This window comes from Oryzias melastigma, linkage group LG3, assembly GCF_002922805.2.
Source record: "Oryzias melastigma strain HK-1 linkage group LG3, ASM292280v2, whole genome shotgun sequence".
NCBI classification, from domain to species: domain Eukaryota; kingdom Metazoa; phylum Chordata; class Actinopteri; order Beloniformes; family Adrianichthyidae; genus Oryzias; species Oryzias melastigma.
In genome coordinates this window covers 15,940,498-15,964,094 of record NC_050514.1, presented here as the reverse complement: position 1 = coordinate 15,964,094, position 23,597 = coordinate 15,940,498, and the positions used below count along the sequence as shown (strand labels likewise).

Genomic DNA, 23,597 nt, shown 5'->3' with positions numbered 1-23,597 from the left:
TAGTTTCTTACAATTGAATTTCTATTTAAAAGTTCTATGTTGTTGAAGCTTGGTTACATCATTTCTCCTTCTTCCTCTTGTAAGTTTCCAACAGTTGACCCTCCTGTGTTAACGCCTGTGCACTTTCACTGTTTCCTTAGTTGCTCCAAAATTGCCAATTAAAAATGGCACACTGTAATTTCATGGAGGCTGCAGACGTCTGATTATACTGTGCCCCAGTGGAATATCACTCTGTGAAAACTTTGACTCTTGCTTGGCCTAAAGAACTGCAGCTTACATTTTCAAAACAAACTTTTTTTTTAAGCTTGCCCTTATGGATTCCCAATCTATCTTTGAAGAAATATAAAAACGTTACTGATAAAGATTAAATACATGGTCTTTAAACTGTAATCTGTAAGGGTTTATATTTAATCTACATTTTATGCTTGGCCATTTCGCTAAAAGTTTTTGAAGAAATACAGCAAACTAGCTTACTTGGACATTATTTTAAACCCTTTCCCATTCTGAGAAAAAGTACTTATCTCAAAGGGCATACTTGAAGTGACTTGAGAGATTCTTTATGTAATGAATGAAATGGTTCATTAGAACACATGTAATTCAATTCAATTCAGTTTTATTTATATAGCCCAAAATCACAAAGATATTTGCCTCATTGGGCTTCAAAATATAAACAATTGTTAAAAACTAAACAGACTAAATAAACTGGTTATCCCTGCCCTTAGACCCTCCCTCCCGGTAAGGAAAAACTCCTAAAAAAACCTGAGTCAGGAAAAAAAGAAGAAACCTTAGGGATTCCCACATGAAGGAGAGATCCTATCCCAGGACGGACAGGCGATACCAGAACAGTTAAAGAAAAATTAGCTTCTACAACTATGTATCTAAAAGAGTTCATTCAGATGGAGCTGAGGGACGAGTAACAGCCCGTTTGTTGTGGGAATATTATCAAGGATGTCTGACTTGCTTACCATCCTCATTGACAGGTAGATTTCGGGTTAGCACACTCAACTGTAAGACCATGGATAGTAGATTTAAAAAAAAAAAGTTTGCTCTTACCACCATACTCTGAGTCCATGTCCGGCACATAAAAATACTGTATTTGAAACGGTGATTAACAGGCTTTTTTTGATTTTTGGTGATTGTTTAGTTTAAGTCTGTGGTAGCTGGATGGTGCAGTTGTCTGTGTGCAGGACTGTCTCATGAGATACCAGGGTTCATTTCCTAGTGGGCGTGATGGGCTGAATCCAGTGTGGGTCTTTAGGCAAGACCTTTTGTGCTACTGGCTAACTATGTAGCCACAAGGGGCCCCAGGTCTGGGTCTCCCTGTGCTGGTAATGTAACTTACAAAAATATTTATATAGTCAAATATAGTATCATTTAGGTGACCCATAATAAAAGTCCACACTAAGCTTGCTCGTTGGTTTATTATTGAAGCCATTTTGTTGACTGAAACTCTACTCTCCAATGTGTTTAGACGAGCTTAGTTACAACTTATTTCATAATAAAATAATAAAGTGAACAGTGAGTAACTTGTATGGGTTTTATCAAATTCTAATTTAAAGCTCTACTAATAAATGTAATTGTTGTGAAAATGAAGTAATTCCTGTTCAGCCAATGAAGCATGTGGGACAAGCAAAACAGAGAAGGATATTGTGGCGCAAACAGGATGATTTGTTTGAAATGAGATACAAGGAGGTGGGCTGTGTCTGCTTATCTGCACATTCCAGTTGCATGTGTGTGGAAAAGTGGGAGAAGGTGGGAGTGCCGTTAGTCTAAAAAGTCATTGGCTGAATGTGTCTTCAGTGTTGGGTTTGGTCGTCATTCCTAAGTTTGAGGACTCGTGGTTTGTTTCTGCAGATAAAAAGCAAAACTAATTTTTTTTGTGCTATTGTGTGTGTGTACAGTTTGGCTGTTTGTGGTTCTTCATCTGGCCAGTGTGAACTTCCTAAAGCTGTCATAAAGTCAAAAACACACATTAGTAAGTGATTTTATGGCATACGCTATTGCTTGTGCATGTGATTGAACATTGGGGTGGAATCTCATGCAATCTCACCCTAGAATACTTGTAATTTACCTATTGGTGCAGTTAATTGTTTTGTTTACTTTACTTTTTTTCTACATTAAAAAAATAAACAAGTACGATAAATCTGTTTAAAGCTATAACTTTTTGCAAAAAGTCCCATGTTAATTTTTTTAATTGTTTCTTTTTTTTGTAATTAAATTAGACTCTTTTAAAAGTTATTTTCAATAAATAATGATCATTTAAAATAAATCTACCAAAATGTTAATACTCCATTTTAAAATACAAATTTTAATCAGAACTAGGATAAAGGAATCACCTTTTTTTAAGCAAGAAATAACAAGAAGTGTTTTTTAACAATGCATGTTAAAATGAAATACTACACGTTTCAACAGGGAAGTATGAGGGTTGTTAAAGTTCATTGTCAAAGTAGGAAACCAGGAAAGATTTGAAGTGAATAGTAAAGTGACATTTTAAACTTGCTCTGTTCTTTAAAAAACATCTATTTTCACTGTGGTGCAATTTATATTGCAAGTAATTTTTGTTTTTGGTAGTTTTACATGATTCTTTTTTTTAATCATATTATTTAGAATCAATGCCAAAGCAGAATCCTATTAGCATTTTGCCTGTTGGATGTTAGAAAAAAAGTGTATGTGTGTTTCTGTGCATGTATGAGTGTGTAGATATTTTTTATGGTATGTCAATGAGATTGCACATACTTATTCATGAAATCAATCGGATATTACAGCTGTATACAAAATGTTTCTGAAAATTGAGCAGTTTACTGTGTATCGACTTGCAGTCTGTGATGGCTGTAAATAAATTGGAATGTGATGAGCCAAGAACTGCTGACACTTTAGATTAGATACAGTAGTTGTTCATGAAGCAATCTTCTCCCAAAGCATTTCTGTTTACCCAAATCTGTCTTTTACTCATAGAAAATAATGTATTCATTTCATCATGTATCTACAGTATAAACTGAATTATATCACACACCAAAAGCAAAAAAAAGTACACAACTTCAATTTTAGCATTATATAGGTTATCCCTTTAATAGATGATTCTTTTGAGGGATGTGTAAGCTTTAAAACCCAAGTGTTGGGTTCAAGTGAGGCACTTTTTAGACTCTGACTGAATTGCCTTAAAATGATAGTTTTCAATGATTAATTTGGATTCAATACTAAATTTTGATACAAAGTTTGTCAGTCACTAACCCTTTCTGGCCGGATATGATGCTAGGTTAAATTCTAACGGACTGTTCCTTTAACCCATGTGCTATCTTATGGGGTCCAGATGACCCCAGCCTTAATTTGACATGTTATCCATCCCATGACAAATGTGGATGGAGGTGGACAGAATTTCATCATTGCCACAGACATCAGTGAAAATCCAAAATCATTGAAAGAAAAAAGTTCAGCGCACTGTTTTGTGGGGTCCAGATGACCCTACTCTCTATGTCAACATACCTAGGATAGCACAAGGGTTACAATATGCAAGATAAATACACAAAATATAAAATGAGTGTCACAAAAACTGTGTGAAAAGAATATATGCTTGGAGAGAGCAGATCAACTGCAAGCATTAGAAAATCGACTAAACCATGAAGCACCTTTATGTATGCAACTTGCTTAGTACCATCCTTGTAACATTGTACAGTTGGTCACTGCATATTATGGAGAGTGGGCTTGGTACATGGGAACAACCTGTTGCAATGTATCCATATTTTACTTTGTCTTGTGGTATCGTCTTTTAATTGCAGGTGCCTGTTACTTTGAAGCTCGTTTCTTTCCTCCCTGGCTCTCTTTTACCCTTCACTCACACACACAAAAACTACTAAAACTGCTGAATCATGGCTATTGTCCTTTGACACAGTCATGTATGAATCGTTTCTTTTAATATAAAACACTTTTTGTGTTTCTTTATTTAATATTTACACGTTTTTATATTCTAAAACATTTCAGTGTCACTAACATGCAAAAATGAGAGCTCACACTGGGGCAAAAAGTTTGTCATATTACTGTGGATTCCAGATTTGACAATAATTTGAAGGTTAAAGGTAACTAGGAAAACAAAAACTATCTTTTCGTTTCTTTTTACCTTAAAATGGAAAGTCTAAGAGGCACAAAAGTTGTAGATCAAGGTCATTAAGACTCTAGATGTGGGAAGCTAAAGCTCCTTAACCTTGTTATTTGTTTTTCAAACAAACATTTTTGGTGGGAATTTGAAATGTTGAGCTTTTAATTTGTTCGTGATCCTGACTGTTATGGGTTCAAGACACAGCAGAACAAAGCAGCTAAACACACGCACAAAAATACAAACTATGCAGAGCAGTCTGTACGCGTTTCTATTGGTTTGCACTTTTCTTTGATAACCTAATTTTCCTTTGATTTGCTTTTTGATGTATCTCTCATAGAACTATATAGGCAGACACAAAGCACAAGTCTTAGTCTGGCTGCACATCTTTCCATGTTTGGAAATGTTAAATTTAGTCCTTAAATCGTTGACCTCCTGAGTCAGTCATATGACTCAGTTCACACTATTGCTCTGGGAACAACCTTTGTTGTAATGTATGGCTTCTACAGGTCACACACCAATGTAGATAAAGTAGATAATAATTGCAGCCTTTAACAAAATGATGATGAATTAGACAGTTGGAAGGAGGTGACTCATGCAATGATATTGAAAAATGTGTTGTATGAGATCAAAGCAGGTTTTTTGATCATTGATGAAGGCATTGGGGAATTGTGTCAGCTTCTTTAAGGGGATATTTTTTTTTCCTTGGACATTTAGTGAGAAATCCTTTGTTTCAAGTAAAGTGATGGGACAGATGCTGGGAAAAAAAAAAGTGAAATCAGAGTTTCACTACAAGTAACTGTTCTCCTCTGTGACCTCAACACTTCCTGTCTCTCTAGGCATAGGACAATTAGTGTGGTTGAGCTGGGATGACTTTGCTGCTGGATAAACTACAAGCACAATGTTAGCTTGATCTAGCTGGGGGTTTGGGTCAGTGCATATAAGTGAACAGCTCACTGCACCGTGTCTTTGGATCTGACTACGTTTGGTTAGTGTAAAAGGAACCAGCACCTGACCCAGAGCCTCAGGTGAGCTTTTACTTGACTTTTTTGGGAGAACATATTGTATTAATAATGTAGAGTCCAACAATAAAACTGCTGCTGTAGAGAGATGAATTTAAATAATATAAACATTTGAGAAGGATGGATTTGAAAAAGCTGTAATTTTTGAGGAAGCAGTATTAGATTAACCCAGTTGATTTCCGTCGCTTTTTGAGCTTCAAAGCATCTTTATTTTTGCTTTTTCCAAGACATTTTAAAATCTTTTGCAGTGGCAAATCAGCATAAATATTAGAAAGATATGCTTTTGGTCTAATTGTGTATAGCACAAAACAGTTGGTATCTCATCAATGCTTTTTAAGAATGTTGCAGCTGGTATCTTGTCTTTTCAAAAAACAATAAATTGCGCAAGTGATGTTTGATGGCCTGGCAATGTTTTTGATATCTGTCCATCAACTCAGTAATTGGTTAATTGCAGTCTGTCTGCTATTTCAAGAAAGCAATAATAGACTTCAGAGGGAGTCATATCTTAGGTTAACATGTCCCTTTTTTTAATTTCAATCCTCAGCATTCTAGCAGCGACTCTTTGTTCAGTAACTTTTGTCAGAGGTGTGTTTGAGTGAATGTTTTAGAGGTTCCTAGTGGAAGGTTGTGTCATTTAAAGTGCTCATTTTGAAACTAATTAACTGAAGCATATTTGAACACATCAGCACAACAGTGCATCACTGATGACTGAGGCTCTGCATCATTGTCGTCAGTTGTCTAATGGCTGGACCTGTGCATGTCTCCTCACTGCTTTCTCTTTTGGCGTGCCAAAAAACACCTGATCCTAAAACTAAGTAAATCTAAGTTCTCAGTATGTTCTTTGCATGTAGATATTTTTAAATAGCATGTCAGTCACATGTAGCACCAAGTACACCCCAGCTTTATAAGATGCCATTGCCTTTTTGAATAAAGTTAAAAACAAAAAGAAGCTATTTTAGTGCTGGTACAACATGTGAACAGGTTTCATTCAAAAGTGATATCATGTTCAAGTGAAATTCTGAAGAGTCTTTGACTATCGTCTAAAAATGAATCTGCTAAATTGATGTTTAACCGACAATCGATGAGATCCGACATAAGTACGATTCTGAGACTTGTTGGAATAGAGGATATAAGACGGGGTGGCTAAATTAGGACTAGATTTTGGAATTTTTTGTCATGATTTCTCTGCAAACCAGAGCTATTTCCTGTGAGCAGGAAGTGGAGTGTTTTCCTGTGGATGTCATGGCTTCTCTTGCTCACTTCCTGCCTCAGGCTATCGGAGAAAACCAGACACAGTGACCTAAAGCATTGTCAAGATTTGGTCTTATACTTGTCCTTACCAAGACGCTTGCTGCACAGGCTCAAAGTCATTGTTTCTTTCTATGCTTCCAAAAGACTTGATGTGGGGAAGGAATTGTTCTGTCTGTGTGACATAAAGGTCAGCACTGACCTGCTCTTGTTTTTGTCTTGACCTTTTCCCACATCTTGAGTGTTTTTACCAAAAGAGTGTTTTCCACTGAGTATTTGATGCACCCACTGTAAGAAACATTCCTGTGGTTCAGTTACAGCGAAGGTGGATGAAAAGAGGTTAGGAATGGGCTTTTTGACAATAGTTTCATTTGATATGAAATGTCACATCACATAGCAAGATGACCTGTCGCTCTACTTTCATTTATTTATTTATTTATTTTATTGTGTTTTTTAACTGATTTTTTTGCAATCATATATAAATATGAATTACCACCCTTATTCATGAACCAAAGTACAGCACTTTGTAAACACTTTCATAGGAACACGAAGCAGACAAGAGTGCAAAGCGAGGAAACCCAATTGATATTTAGCCCACTTGTATGCGTGGTTTTACATAAGAAGCTTGTATACATCAACAAAGAAATTTGGAAACATTGTTATTGTCAATATTATTACATATAACGACAAATCATTTCGCTTCAATAGTGTTTATTCGTTTGGTGTTTGTTAGTAGCTTCATAAAGTTTATGACCCCTGTGAGGTTATGTATTACATTAATAGGCTGTGATGCCTTGTACTGACTACATATGAATATGCAATGCTCATGTGAAGACTTTCCTGCGCTAAACCTAATCATGGTATATTTCATTAGTATCTCATTGGTCATTTCGCCATTAGTTCCATTCTAGTCAGGTCTCAATGTGCCAGAGGTGCTAGACTGGTCTCTGCCTTTGAAGAGTTTGCGTGAACTGTTATCTTCTCTACTGGTCTGCATAAAATGGTGGGGCAGGCGAGACTGCCTGTAACTTGAACAAAGAGTCTCTGTAGTTAGAACATGATGTGTGTGTGTGTGTGTGTGCGTGTGTGTGTGGATGTGTGTGTTTCTCTCTGTGCAGACAAGTACATATGTGTATGGCTGCTCTTTGTTTCCCTGCCTTGGGCCTTGCTGGCCAGAGCTCAAGCCTGACTAATATGCATGTATAAATACACTAGGCTGCTGTCAGTTTGTGCAACATCAAGTGCGGCATTGTTTCACTTAACTCTGTGACTTCAGAGATAAACGTCACCCTTTGTTTTCACTATTTTTTTTCCAGCATTTGACTAGAAAGTATAAGATCAAATGGTGTTGTTTTGCCATGCACAGTTGGAGATTTGTATTTTTTATTTTTTATTTTTTTAAAGTCATGGTTTCAAGTTGAAATTTCTCTGCAAGTGACAATTAAGTGTCTAATTTTGAAAATGTATTAAGGGCTGTTTTAGCTTGATTTATCCTTCTAATCTGAAATTATGTCAAAGTTCTGTTTTGAAGTTTTCTTTTCCCTTTTTTATGCAGTTGTAGTTATATTACAGCAGTATAAATTACTAAAGTGACTTTTCTTTTAATTTCGCTTCCCTTTTTGCATCTTAATGTGTAAAATAAAGTTTGCAGATGTGTTTTGTTTCCCTAGAGTTATCATTTAATATCACCCAGCCACAATGAAAAAAAAGTTGTTTGTATATCTGTAATTTATTTCAGTGATTAAAATGCAATTTTAATCAAGTTCACCCAGGAGGTGGATTTTTTCATTTTATGATTACTTTCCTCATCACTTAACTACTTCTTTGACATAAATACTGGCCTCTTGAAATGATTTATTACTGCCATTTAGCTGATTTAATTTAGTCTACTAATACTATAAGTTCTAGATGGCATGCAAAACATTTCAGTTTTATTCAGTTTATGCACCAGTATGCAAGCAAGGTTATCTCAAAGTCCTAAAAAAAAAAAAGCCCAGACAGAGCTCTATTAATTTTGATTGTATTAATTTAACTCAGTGGTTTGGGACCATGAGAATGGTAGTTATTAAACTTTGAAATAACCACTATAACCAGTTTGTAACTATTCTTGAAGCTGATTTTGTGTAAAAGTGTAAAGTTAAATACATGGATACATAACCCTTTTAACGATAAACAATAGTTTTTCAAGGTAAATACTTAAACATGCTTGAAATATGTTTGTTGTGGGTTTTTAGTTAATTGGGGCTTGTTAGAGTTGTACAAAGGAATTTTGTAAATACTTGATTGTACAATGTAGTACAATGTTGTAATAATGTTCTGTTTGTATTATTTTAGTTTTGTAGTTGCAATAGAAACTGTGGGCTGAACCTTATTAACTTAAAATGTGAATTAATTTATAAATAAATTTTGTTTACTTGTTAGTGTGTATAAATATTTAATTTACATATTATTATATTGCAAGAAAAACAAGGGCCGAATCAGAATTCTTCCCTTCTCCCTACCCCTACATTTAGCCCTCTAAATGTGTTGTGGAAAAATTGTGTCTTCAAATTTGGACTTTACTCCCACTTGATGACGTCAACAATAGTCCCCAGTCATCTACGTTAGCATGGAGCTGCTAGCACACCGAAATACATAAAAATCCATGTATCGCGTATTATATCGTGAGGTACCCATTGATTCCCAGCCCTACTATGAATCATATCAGCAACCACAAATTATGACATGAATGAAATTGTTAAAATGAATTGTTCCACCCCTACTCTGTTTAGACTTTTTAGACTTTTTTTTTAGCTTATGGAACATAACATATTTTTTTATGCCTAACTCTCTCCATTTGTTGCCGCTCTTGTTAATCGTGACTTGTGGTGAGTGTGTATGGAAGTATCAGTGTGTCTAATTCTCCAGGTTACACGGTAGTGCCATTTTGCATGTTATGCTAAGCTTTTACCATATCATATTTTTAAAAAGGCTAATTAAAAAGTGAGGTTGCAAAGAAATCAATTAGACTTTCTCTTTTCCCTCTAGTCCTGTTAGTTTTGTAAACTGTCTCCATGAGTCTTGTATATATAAGCTTTTTAATCTTCCCAAGCCTTTGTTGCCCCTCAGATTCTCCACTCAACCGGCTCTTATCAGTTCAATCCACAGTTCAAGGACAAGGTCACTTGCCTGCCTGACCGTGTGGTCAGACCGCACTGTTGTTTCTCATAGTGTAACCCCATTCTGTCTGCCTGCACTGTTGGGTGAATAAAAGGATAAATGGTTGGGTGAATATATCACAAAACACTTATGGGATGGAAGCATTTGGGAATTTGAGGGCTAGCCGTGGTTAAATGGGTCACATCCCCTGACATAATGGTGGCATTGCTGTGTGAGTAGCAGGGGCAGACAAGAGGGTAGAAAAACGGGTGCACCCGTACTTTTTTTTTCCAATTAGGGCCATAAATAACACCCTCTTAGAGCAGCTATGAAAGAGAGGGTCAAAGGGTTAACTGTGTTTTTAAGATTTAAATACCAGTTGGTTCTTTGATGTTTGACGCAGGACAGATTGACAAGTATTGAAAACATTTGAATTTACAGAACCTATATATTACATCTTAAAGGATTCTATTTTTTTTCCTTTTTTTACATAATCACTCTCCACAACCTCTCAGGAGTTGTGGGCCTCTCTGTGGAAGACTGAGGTCCATCCTAGTCTGTCATAGTAAACAAGAAAATAAGAAACAAGAAAAGAAATAAAGCACATTTTGAGGGGTTAGGAATAGGGGTGTGCCTAAATATTGATATTGCAATATATCACAATATTTAGTCCTGCGGCTGATTCTCAATGGGTTCTCACCAAGTATCAATCTTTTATTTTTGTTTGAAGAGGCTGGTGAGATGTTCCTTTGGAGGTAGTTAGGGGGCTCTCATTGCAAGACTGGCTTTCGTGAGCACCAATGTGCCTGGCAGCAACTTGAATTCCTTATTTTTTGTTTTGTTGTTTACAAAAATTTTGCACAAAGTAGTGGCTCTGCTGTTCATGTTTAATATTGTTATTCCAATTCAACTGGTGTGAGTGCTTGTCAAAGACATAGTATTACTAATTTGCACAAAAGTGTCTACCGTATTTTCCGGACTATAAGTCGCGGTTTTTTTCATAGATTGAATGTCCCTGCGACTTATACTCCAGTGCGACTTATATACGAATTTTTAATGATGAGATATGGACCGTAAGTCTAGAGTGCCCTCTTATGTTGATCTATGCAATTACTTTATTTACTTTAGTTATTCAGACGTGACACAGAGGACGAAGAATTTAACAGATTTAGTGATATGGAGTGAGATTGTGTGCAATTAATTACAGTAAAGATACAAAGTTGATGAGTTCTTGAGGCTATAGTTAAATAAAACTGTTATGTTATATAAATGCTACACCTTTTCGTTTTTTTTCATGATGCTGATATGTGAATATGTGTTGACACATATTCAGCCTGTTTTCTATTCACTTATGAATGTTATAACTTACCTTCCAGGATGATGTAATATCATTTTTTTCAACCAGTTTGTAAAATAAATTACTTGAAAAAAATGCGACTTATACTCCGGTGCGACTTATGTATGGTTTTTTCTTCTTCATTATGCATTTTTTGGCCCCTGCGACTTATACTCCGGTGCGACTTATAGTCCGAAAAATACGGTATTATTTGTTGTACAAAATAAGACACAAATTGTTTATTATGATTGTGTTCAAGCTAGAAGATAAATAGGGATATATTTTCCTAAAGAAATTGTGTTTTCTTCTATATAATGTGAGTTACTAAAGACGATTTTGACCAATTATCGCGATATTATCGACCCATGTATCGCATATTGCATTGTATCGTGAGGTACCCAGTGATTCCCAGCCCTAGTTAGGAAGAATACTGACCTACCAATAAATCACAGCCCCTCTTTTGGCAACAGGAGTTTCAACATGCTAGTGCTAAACATTAACATTTTAGCTTTAAAATAAGGTGTTTCACAGCTACTTTATTGCTTTTCACAGGAACTCTGAACTTCTAAATGGAGAATTTAGATGTGCTTGATAAAATAAACACTTCTCAAAACGTACAAGTTCCTGCAGCCATATGTGAGTCCTGATTTTTGACCCAGCAGAAGTGGAAGGGCACAGACAAATACACACAGCAGCACAAAACACAATTCTTGGAAACATATTTTCCTGTTGTGGCTATATTTGCAGTTCAGCATTGTCTCTTTTAAAAAAATATATTTTCTTATTTTTTGGGGGCAGACTAGAGTATTTGCTTGTGAAACTGTCTTCAGTGTAACTCATGACTCCCCTAGAGTGGTTATCTTCTTTAAACTATACATTTAGGATGGGATGGTGATGACTCTAATGACCATGGTGAAATTGAGTATCATGGGTGAGATGGTTTGGGGATTAGGTGTTGATTAAAGGGTGAAGCAGAGAGATTAACACAATGACAGGGTGGGCAGATGTCATGGTGTGTTATTTTAAAAGGCTGATTAAAGAAGGTGTAGTAAATTAGCACCCTTCCACATACCATGGTGTTTATGTCTTTCTCTTCCTCTTCCACACTGGAGTGTGCTCAGCACTCTGCCACAGACAGCTTTACCGTCGTTCCCTGCAGGCAGACAGCAGTGTTGCTTAATCAGCTGAAGAGAAGTGGAGTAGGGCTGTAATTTAAAGCTGAAATACTGAGCACATAGTACGTTTGAATGAAAAGTGTTGTTTGACCAAAAAAAAAAAAAAACAAGCACTGGATGTAATGATGTCAGTAAAGTTGTGCCTTTTTAGATTTATAGATTTTTTATTATTATTTTAGTCACTATTCTAAAAATATGGAGAAGGCAAAAACATGTTTTAGAAATGTTTTTCTTTAATTCAGTGCTTTTCAAAATAAAATACTAAACTTTCACTTAAACTTTAGAAAAAAAAAGTCCCCACCGGCGCTGGACAGATGCTTTTTCATGACTGAAATCCATCTAAACATCTTTGTTCTCCGCATCTCTTGGCCCCTATATCATATGCACCAGTTAACCCCTTGTGTTTGCCGCTGATCCCCTTCAGTCCTCTTTTACTAGCATGAACTGCACTACTGAGATCAGCAATAGACCCGGCACATTAACAGCACACGCAAGGCACCGTCTGACTAAGGGGTTTCTTACAGGTGGTCTATTATATTTTAAACTGTCACAATGATGGATTATTTTTATATTTTTGTAAAAAGAATTGTCAGCACTGAAAACTATTCTTTTATCACGACCCACATGTCTTTTAGCTTTGTTAGGAGTTCTTTGCCAATTCTCCGTGGGGAGCAGAACTTTTACTAAATGATGATTTATCAATACATGACAGATCTTAAATTAATTAATATCTATTTTTTATACACTTAGTATAAACTTAGGTGTGGGAGAGTATGCATTTATATGCATGTATGTATTCACATAAAATGAAATGCAATGCAAACCTTGCAGGTTAAACTGCTTCACAGACACAACTGTTTTCTGTGTTTAAAAAGCTCATTATGTGTGAACGTTTGTCATGATGGGTTTCATTAACCAATCCTCCCTGTCTTGCAGAGTGCAGCGATGGAGGAAACTGTCATATGGGAACAGCACACAGTTACCCTTCACAGGGTAAGTGTCTGGAACTTTAAAGACTCACCTCGATGAAAATTGTGTGTGTGTGGAGGGGTGTTTGTGGCATTTTCTGACGATGGAGGACATTTGTAAAGAGAATTCAAAATAGCATCTCTGAGTATTTTTTTATTTAAATTGTTGTGAATCAGGAGTAGTCAAAAAAATGTTTGAAAAAGATCTTTTTTGTCATGTTAAAAAAAAATGCTGGGTGGGCCACAAGCTCCCTGCTCCGAGCTCTCTCCGAGCAACGGGGAGGGGAAGGAGGTGGCTGAGGTTACTCCACGCCAATGGTCCCACCCACAACTCGGAGGCACATTTCTAACGAACTACTGCTGCCCTGCAGAAACTATGACCTGTAAAACAACACAGGTTTTTTTTTTTTTTATTTTGGCTAAAATCAGCATAATTATAGTTAAAAGACCACTAGAGAACTCTTTTAAAATAGATCAAAAGATGATCGGAGTGGGTCTTCAACTATTTCTCCAAGTCTGTTTTATAATGATCTCTCTTCCCTGTCGCATCCATGCTAATCACTCTTTCTGTCTCGCTCCTTTCTGTCTGCTGTCGATCGCAATCTCTTTTTTCTGTAAGAGAAGCCCAGCTGCAGATGCAGGATGTGCGCTAGTGAAACAATAGTAAGGGAATCCAGATGGCAGGAAACAGGACTAAGGAAGGCAAAAACCAGCATCCACTTCCTTAATACTTCATTTTACTTCCTATCCTTTTCCTTCTTCTCCTATGTGCAATCCTAAAGAAAGAAGAGTGTTATATTAATTTATTAAATATTTATTTACTTCATTTTGTTAGCTGTTCTAAAGGTACTCAATCATATTATTTAGAGTAGTTTAGAGACAAATAAGTAAACTCCCATTATTTTCTTTTAGGGTGATAAATCTATTTGTTTGGATTGTGCAGGACACCTGTCTAGACTAGGCTGCTCGCTCTAATCTAATTAGTAGCAACTTTGAAGCTGAAAGAGTGGCTCGGTGTGACCAGCAGTGCTCAGGCTTTGCAATCTCCTGGGAAATGTACAAATAAAAAAAAATCCATGGAGCCATCTAAGAAAATTGGCAAAGTTGCAAATTCAAAGTTTTGTTTGTCTGTCTTTTATGAACAGCATACACAAAAAGGAATATATTTTTTTCCTTATTGGTTAGTTTTGTTGTTTCATTCTTCTTGTTTATAGGCTGCTGGATTTGGCTTTGGCATCGCCATCTCAGGCGGGCGTGACAACCCTCATTTCCAGAGTGGAGAGACATCGATTGTAATATCGGATGTATTGAAAGGAGGTCCTGCAGAAGGACTGCTTCAGTAAGATCCCCACATGTTTTATTTCATTTTAAATATTAATCTCCTTCTTTTTTGTTCTTTTAATAGCATTGTGACTAACACCAACGCTTTAATGGTTCCGTATTGCTGTCACTTGTGTTATTACATAGCTAACGAATTCTTATTATTTTGTAGAGAAAATGATCGAGTTGTGATGGTCAATGCGGTCTCTATGGACAACGTAGAGCATGCGTATGCAGTTCAACAGCTTCGCAAGAGTGGGAAAAATGCAAAGATTGTAAGTGTAATCCAAGTTGTGTTACTAATGTCACTGTTACAATGGTTCACGTTGTAATGTAGAGTCATAAAATCAGCCTCTCTATAGGAGACAGAAAAAAAACAAACGTGTTTCCTTTGTTATCTCCTAGACTATTCGTAGGAAAAGGAAAATACAAATCCCAGCTTCGCGAGCAGGAGACCGGGAGACGATGTCTGAACGTGAAGAAGAAACAGATGAAGAAGATGGCTATGACCATCGTGGTCGTAGTGGTCAAAACGCTTATGCAGGTGCAAGTGGAAGCATGAGTAGGCAACATGATCGCGAGCGTAGCAGCAGTGGGAAGAGGGATCACAGTGCCTCACGAGAGATGAGCGTCTCACCACGATCTGATCGGAGATCACAGACCTCATCTGCTCCACTAAAGCCTGCCAAGGTCACTCTTGTAAAGTCCCGCAAAAATGAAGGTAAGTAGGTCAAAACTGTTCGAGAATTCAAAGGGTGTGTCTTTGAATATTTGACAGATATCACAACTTTTTTTATTGACTTGTATATAAATGGGATCATTACTTATATTTTTATTACAGAATATGGACTGCGGTTGGCCAGTCACATCTTTGTCAAAGACATCTCACCAGAGAGTCTAGCTGCCAGAGATGGAAATATCCGGGAGGGGGACGTGGTACTCAAGGTGAGAAAACAAGGTGGTATTTGGTGGTATTCTTATTTGAGGTTCTTTAATTTAACTGTTAAACTGGTTGGATTTTAAAGGGGTCATACCATGAAAAAACAACTTTTTTAGCTTTTTATGGGTATTATACTCTTCATTCCTCACTATAAATAACCCCAAAGTGTTATTTTGATTTGTTCGTGCATTTCTGAGTAATCTCCAAAAACCTGCACTCTTGGTACCAGCCCCTCCCATACCCACAAAAACGAGTGGGTCCTCACATGCTGATGTCACAGAGTGAGACGGCTCCATTCAGGAAGAGTCTTCACTGCCAGCTCTGCCCGCAGTCTAACATAAACCAACACTCACTGTCACCGCAGAGCTTGCGGTGATCATTAACAATGTGTTATTTTAGCATCAACTTTAAGTAGTCCCTCTTGTATCTAATCTGCAGAGAAAATGTCCCGTACGACAATCTCTTTCAAGCAGAGAAAAAGTTTTTTTAGGTTGCGAGAAATTAAGGAGTTTGTTCAAAAGAAGAGCCTGGTTGGAATTTATCTTCGAGAGCGCGTGACAGACCTGCCAGAAACTTATTGTCTGTGATCGCCACTTCACAGATGACTGTTTTGTTAACCTTGCCCTGTTTAAAATTGGATTAAACCTCAGAGCTATCGCCATTCCTATAATCAAACCTGATGAAGAGGCCAAACACGTAAGTAAATCATACAACTAGTTTAAATTATGCAGTATAAGCGCATAATGCAAGAGCTAATGCTACATTTCCACACATGCTGTGCCTCTAGTATAGACACATGCACACCCATGAAAACGGGCAGCAGTACGACAATTATTAGTTCTGTAATAAATTCAACGGTTCGAAAGAAACTTCTCTTAGCTTTTGATTTACCATCAGAAACGTCTTGCAGACATCTTTGGGATCGCTGTGGTTCCTCGTGCTCATCGAATTCCGGATTGGACTGGGGGTCAAGAGTGTAAAGCTCTAAAATATCCACATCAAGTTCGGAGGTTGTTTGTTTGCATGTGCCGACATGTGCAGGCACGCTGAGGGACACCGGCTAAGATTACGTTGTAAAATGGGCAAGAGTGACGAGGAGCCAAAGGTGGAGTCTCAGAGATCAAGTCGTTTTACTTCAGGGTATGAAAAAAGCCCACAAAAATAACTCGTATTTCATAAATTATTTGTTTTTTTTAGTTCTCCAAAGGTAATATATGATCATATTAATGGATATAGTTTACTCTGAAAGGCTTAAGAAAATCATGGTATGGCCCCTTTAAGATTATTTAGCAAATAATGAAAACCTTTATCTCAAGAAAAATTAAAAAAATTTAAAAATGGCAGATTACTGCACCTCTACAGTCATGCCTATGAATACATGCCAATTCATTTCAATGGATACACCACAATAAATTCTCTTTTTCCGCCTAACATGAATGGTTCTTCTTTTTCCTCAGACACCAAAAACCATGTTAATAACGTAAAAGTATGTTTTTGAGTTGGAATGTTCAATTTGCTGCTTGGGTTAGAGACACAGCTAAAGTATTGCCTGACCCGTGACTTTTTTTTTTTTTAACGGATTTCAAAAGCTCATTTTTAGCAAAAGAGAGCAATCTTGAAGTGCCAGTGCACCCTTTGAGGATTTCTGCTAAACTGCCTCTCTTTCTCCTGCAGATCAATGGCACTGTTACAGAGAACCTGTCTTTGACAGATGCCAAGAAGCTGATTGAAAGGTCAAAGGGCAAGCTAAAGATGGTGGTGCAGAGAGATGAACGTGCCACGCTACTCAACATTCCTGACCTTGATGACAGCATCCCATCAGCCAATAACTCAGACAGAGATGGTGGGTCAAACATGTAGCTATGTTGGCCAGTGTTGCATTTGAAAAGCTGTTACTGTTCGTGTGAATTGGTCTTAATTTGTATAAATCCTTTAAGGCTAATCTAGATTCAACTTTTGCAGACATTTCAGAGATACATTCACTGACATCTGACCATTCCAACCGATCCCACGGTAGAGGTCGATCACGTTCCCCGGACAGGCACGAACTGTCCGAGCACCTCCATCAGTCACCCCGGCAGATGAGCAATGGCAGGTAGGTCGAGCACAAATACACACACCTGCCTGCAAATTCCGTCCACGGGACGCAGCTGTCACACGTGACCCAGCCAAGCATCCAAAACACTCGTGCATCATTTTCACACCTACAGCTGAGTGGGTGCTGAGTAAGCATCTGGCTTCAATCACTTTAATCAATATTTGGAGACATAACATGCATAAACCATTACACTCCCCTGTGGAACCATTCGTGAGTTCCAATAAGGACTCTTGGAGACATGAGAAGGGGAAGAGGAATTGATCCTTCCTGCAATCACACTAAAGTCTGACATTGAAAATAGTCAAGAAATAAACTTTTCCATTTGTTATACTTAATATTGATATATTTTAATCTATTATCAGAGGCTGAGGAGTCTTTAGGTATACATTGGCTCTCTTTCTACTCCTTTCAAAACTGCCAGCTTTCCCATCAGTTAGATATTCTTCAAGAAGATTGCGGCTTCACTTTTTGCACCTGACATCAGACTGAACGGAGAGCTAAAATTAGCATGCCAGGCGATGTGGCACTCCAATGTGGAATGGAATGAAGTGAGTAGACTTGCAGACTTCAGTCATGTTGATAAAAGAGCACTTAAGGGTTGAACTGACCTGAACTGACTGTCATTAGCATGAAAAGACAGGATGTGTTACACACCACTTATTTTGCGAAGTGTTGTTCTGAACAGTAACTTGACTTGCTTGTGGGTGAGAGTGACTTATGAACAATCTTTGACAGAAACATCACTTTCTTACAACTCAGAAAAGTCAGAAAGTGTTTATAGAAGCTAAACTCTAAATTAGCCTAAAAAAACCCAGTAGATAACAAATTAGTCAAAAATGTTAGCATGTTGATAAAATATTAGCTAAACTCCAACATAGAATAAAAAAAAAAAAAACCTCAGTAGATGCCAAGTGACTCAAATGAGTTAGCATAATGCCAATATAACAGCTCAATGCAAATTTTTTGAAAATTACAATAAAAGATGATAACATAGCTCATGAATATATTTAAAGGCTTTTTGCTAAACTACCTAAAAATGCTAATTTTGAAAACGTTTTTATTCATTTCTTATGGGGCTTATTTTGCACAATACTTCAAAAACTATGAAGTTTACGAATGCCAAAAATACCAGCAGTAATGTCCTGAACGAGCTGAATGTTTTGATACCAAGATAGCTGAAATCACTGATAGTGTGATTGAGTTTTTACGTGCTGAAAAACGAATGGAAAGAAGCAGAAGAATCGCTACAGTGTGAATGCCTACTAAGCATTCACACTTATTCATTAGACAGATGTTATACAAAAAATTAAATTAAAACTGTCCTGTCTTTTGGTGTTTACAGGCTTGAATGAAAAATAATTGCTAGTTTTTATCAGCTGGTGTGTCATTAGTGAAGATAAGATGTTGTATCAGTTAGCCTCACATAGATGATGAGGATACAAACATCATACCTACTGTTGTTGCTGTAAGATACTAGTTTACTCTGCAGATGCATGTTATAGTTGCATTTTAATAGCTCGCCAGTCATATTTTCTGAGTGGATTAACCCTGAGTGCAGCCATTCCGTTAGCTGGCATATTATGTCACAGCATGGATTTACTATACTTGTTTAAATGCAAGATGAGGGTATTTCTGCACCGACTGCATTACTGTGAGACCAGGCTAGTGCATGTGCTTATCTCAAGCACTTTGCTCTGCAAGATTTTCTCTGATTCTTTTGTTTTTTTTTATTTGGAAGACAGACTAAGAGCTAGTTTTTTTTAAATATATAAATGTCATATCTAATATATTTTTTTTAAAATCTCTTTAAAACAATAAAAGTGTGAGAATGAACTAACCTTGTCTTTGGTGTAACTGCTTTAGGCGATAATAGAGCCTGCCGGTCACTACACTATCATGTCAAGGAATGCTGGTATCCACCAGTTTAGGAGGGGTGAAAGGAATTTGACATACTTCCCACAGTGCTTTCCCCCCCATGCCCAATGGCTGCTGAGATCTGATTGGCTGTAATGGTTAAAGACCTTTTTTTCCCAGACACCACAGTAGTCCAGGTTTTTGATACAGCTCCACATAAAACAAGTGTAATAACCAACTGTCTGTCAGTAAGCTTGTGGATATTGTTTGTGAGGATCAAAAGCTTTCTGTATTGTCTCACAAGAAGCTTATTTTGAAATCATCATGGTTCAACTTCCAGATCAGTTTATGTGAGTATCTATTTTTTAAATAGTAGATTAGTGGTTTACAGCAGGAGGACATAGCTGGCTCTAGATATTGTTAGTTTCACATAAGCTGCAGTTATGTTTTTAAATCAACATATCCCTGAAAAATGTTTCTGAATGCGAAATGTTTTTTCCGTGAATGTGAAACCTCAGTGTCACTTTTTCTCTGTTATTGTCAGAAAAAAAATCCATCATTCGGATGTTTTTCTAGAACTATTGTTCTGTAAGAAACAGTTTAAGCCACCCCCTTTTTTTTCTTACTGGCTTTTGTTCTTTAGTTGTCATTATTTTTCACCCCACCCCAACACATGTACACAGACACTTTCACTTCGTTCACGCGTGAACACATTGTTTGTCTTTCCCCCAATTCAGTTCTGTTATGCATCCGTGGGAAGCAGCTCCTATTTTTTCTCCCCTTTTCTCTTCAGCAATTCTCATCTCTTATTGTGACATATTACACTTTCGGAAAATAGTACGAGCGATTTCCATTTGTATTGCATTACAGTGAAATGATGGATAAATGGAGGTGCCCAGAAAAGGCCAGGCTCTAGTGGAGAGTATTGTTTATAAGTGCTGCAGCTTTACAGCTGTCACATTTAATCCCGAGTTCAGGTCATTTGTGCATAAATTCAAGCATGTATCCTGCTTTCCTGTTTGTCTCATTGAGTTTCATTGTGTGACTGCTGGAGTGCACACAACATAAATCTCGTGCATTGTATTTATTTATTTTTTTGCATGCTGCTTGAGGAAAACTTGAGAGGACAGGCATGAGAGGAGTTGTGTAGTGTGCGCTGGTGGCACACTCTGTACCTTCACTTTCTTGTTCAAAACCTTTTGAGAGAAGCTCAAGTACTGTGGCAGCATGAAGTCACGTGACCGCACTGGAATTCAAGCATTGTTTTAAGCTGCAGAGCTTTTTATCCCATAACTTGCAGGATTCTCATTTGTTCAAACGTACACACATGCAGAGCGCTCTCAATGATTTCATCCAGATTAAGGAGGAACTTTAACTTTGAGATTATAACTCTGTTAAAAACCTGAGTCTTTCTTTTTTATAACTTTTTTTTAATAACAATGTTACTTGATAAACTTTTCTATGCAAGTTTTTGTCTTTTTTGGCTAAGAAAAAAGTAAGCTTTGTCATTAAAACTTCTAAACCAATAGAGTGTAAAAAAACAAAACAAATGTTTTCAGGTTTAACAACACCATTTGTAAATAGTTGCCAATCCTGTAGAGTCTTGACCAAGACGTATATCCTCTTTTTAATTGCTCTTTGTCTTATATTTCAGTTTTTCCCTTGTGCCCTGACGTACTCCATCTCTCATGCAGTTTCTTTTTTGTTTTTTTTTTTCTCTTCCTGTGTATGTCAGCAAAGCACAAAACTACAAAACAAAGGACACGTGCATTCTGAAAGTGCTGCAGGGCGTGTCGTTATGCACAGGTTGAGAGAGTAACTGAAAAAGCGGATAAAAAAATAGAAACTTCCTAGATTTGACTAAATCAAGTGATAATTTCAACTGAAAATTTTGTCCAGCACTAGTGTTTTAGCTTTCAGTAAAAAATGGTAGCTGAAAAGGAGTTATTACACACCAACTTGTTTTTTTGGCATCTTTCAAGATTGCAAAGCAATGATTTGTTTAAAAGTTTCAATCTATAAGTGTGATACTTATTTATGTTGGACATTGTGAGTCTTTGGGAGGTAAAGTCAGCTATGCCTGTCTATCTATGCAAATCATTTAAATAGAAAATTATCACCTGACAGTTGTTGTCATCACGCCTTTTGTTCACTCCTCAATTCAAAAACAACAGGGTAATGCGTTAACCTTGCATAAACTGCCTAAACTAAAATCTGTTTTGCATTTTTTTATGATTGTGTTCATTTAGCCATCGAAGCCGAGATGAAGATCGCATTTCCAAACCAGGCGCCATTTCCTCATCTGGCATCAACTTGGATGACGGTGCATCATCGCAGGCAAGCGACCAGGGCAGCTCCAGTAACGACAAAGTGTTACCTCCGCTGCCAGGTAAAGAAAACACATTCTAGTGAAGACGCTCGTTTTTGTCCCAACTTTGGCTATTATTCAAATCAAAATAAGCAATTCTCTGGAAATGGAGATTTGACATTAGATAAACCATTAGCCATTGAAGAATCAGAAGCAGCTTTTCAGTGCAGTAAGTCTTGTTGTTGTTGCAGAACCAAAGCCTGTTTATGCACAGCCTGGTCAGCCTGATGTGGACCTTCCTGTCAGCCCAACGGATGCACCTGTACCCAGCGCTGCTCACGATGACAGCATTCTCAGGTGAGCTTGAACATTTGGTTTTATAGGTTGTCTTCCGAGTCACTGAACAGCATGAAAGCTGATCTCAGCCGGAGAATCAGAAAGCGCATGCTAAATCGAGTGCACATATTGTTCACTTTAGTGTTATTCTGCCTGAATCGCTGTCTTTTAAGCCTAAGAATGATTGGTTTTAAATCTAGAATTTTCTGACCATGTTTGTCTTTTTCTGTTTTCTTTTTTTTTCCTCACAGGCCGAGTATGAAGCTGGTTAAATTCAAAAAAGGAGAGAGTGTTGGCCTGCGGTTAGCAGGAGGGAACGACGTGGGAATTTTTGTGGCAGGGGTTTTGGAGGACAGTCCAGCAGCCAAGGAGGGGCTGGAGGAGGGAGATCAGATTCTTAGGGTAGGAATGCTGCAAATCAGTTTTTTTTAAGAGAAATGACTGTTGTTTGTCTGTATTAACAACTTAGATGTTTGCCCACTACAGGGTAAAAAGTTCATGCAGGAAAGTTTCTCTATACACACATAACACGTTTTTGATCACATTCATACGTGATTCCTGTCAGGTGGAAATTGGATTAGAGGAGGAGGTTTTCTTAACTTAAAATAAAGCCTTTTGTCTTATTTTTTTTTTTACCGATTCACAAGAATGAGGTGGGATGAACATGTGTTGTTGTCAAAAATAGTCTAGGCATAACTTCCCACCATGTCTTCAATAACAAATAGTGAAGCTGTTATTCATAGCTCCAATAGATGCAGTTCTGTGTAAAAAGATCTGGGGAGTACAGAACAATGTATCCATTAGCTCATGAGTCATTCCAGGACTCTGCTTCTGGTGAAAACTCCCCTTGTTTCTGGGCTGATGTCACAAAAGAGGTCATTCTTGCAATCCTGACCTTGGAACAGACGACTGTTTCACTCAACGCCCGTGTAGCGTTAATGGGATGATGGAAACCCTCTTGATGTCAGTGTTGGATCCATTCTGACATGTTTATACTGCAACATGACCCCTGCTGTGAAACTGCAGAGGTTAAACTGTACCACGCACCAGAGACCAATTCTTTAAGTGCACCTATTCTCTGTGAAATTAACATTTACCGAATGGTCTTCTACTAAAAAATGATCTATTATCCCCCCTTTGTGCAGATCACACAAGCTCTCAGGTTCTCTTTGGTTGCACATCGTAGGCCTCTTTTTGTGCCTGTTTGCTCTCTCCTGGCTGTACAAACACATCTTACAGACTTCCAGGACATTGTTTTCCATCCTTAGGTGATTTCCCTTTGGTCACGGTGTGCGATGAAGATAAAGACTTTGAGCCTTCTGTTTCTGGGAAAGATAAAGGTGTCTTTTTGAGGTTCAGTGACCCAGTCCATGTGTTTCTGATTCCCTTGTTGCCCTGCAAGCAGAGTCAATAAACAGCAGTTATTGTGTTTTGGCAGCAGTGGGAGAGCAGGCTTGTAGGCTTCTCGATTGTTAGAGGAATACTTTCCTCTGCATCTGCTCACGTGTTGTGCTGGTTCATTTTTTTCACCACAGGATGATTGAAATGTAATAAAACAAAAACTGAAGCCATATATACTTTACTTTATTAGTTTTTTTTTCTCTGTAGGTGAATAATGTGGATTTTGCTAACATCATCCGTGAGGAGGCTGTGCTGTTTCTGCTGGACCTTCCACGAGGAGAAGAGATCACCATTCTAGCCCAGAAGAAAAAAGATGGTGAGCCACAACACTGTTAATTACAATAATCACATGGCATTACAGCA

The 23,597-nt window shown here is 37.4% G+C and overlaps 1 protein-coding gene across 12 annotated transcripts in view; it reads left to right on the top strand.

Annotated features, from left to right (window-relative positions):
* The window catches only part of tjp1a (tight junction protein 1a), a 111,273-nt gene that overhangs the window by 69,475 nt on the left and 18,201 nt on the right, over positions 1 to 23,597 (top strand). For all 12 annotated transcript variants that reach the window (XM_024294997.2, XM_036210078.1, XM_024294993.2 and 9 more), the window contains 11 exons: positions 12,946 to 13,002; positions 14,192 to 14,316; positions 14,470 to 14,572; positions 14,703 to 15,018; positions 15,139 to 15,242; positions 16,912 to 17,080; positions 17,200 to 17,332; positions 21,439 to 21,578; positions 21,749 to 21,854; positions 22,085 to 22,235; positions 23,442 to 23,550. In XM_024294997.2, coding sequence (XP_024150765.1) covers positions 12,946 to 13,002; positions 14,192 to 14,316; positions 14,470 to 14,572; positions 14,703 to 15,018; positions 15,139 to 15,242; positions 16,912 to 17,080; positions 17,200 to 17,332; positions 21,439 to 21,578; positions 21,749 to 21,854; positions 22,085 to 22,235; positions 23,442 to 23,550 — 1,513 coding nt within the window. The remainder of the gene's footprint in view (positions 1 to 12,945; positions 13,003 to 14,191; positions 14,317 to 14,469; positions 14,573 to 14,702; positions 15,019 to 15,138; positions 15,243 to 16,911; positions 17,081 to 17,199; positions 17,333 to 21,438; positions 21,579 to 21,748; positions 21,855 to 22,084; positions 22,236 to 23,441; positions 23,551 to 23,597) is intronic.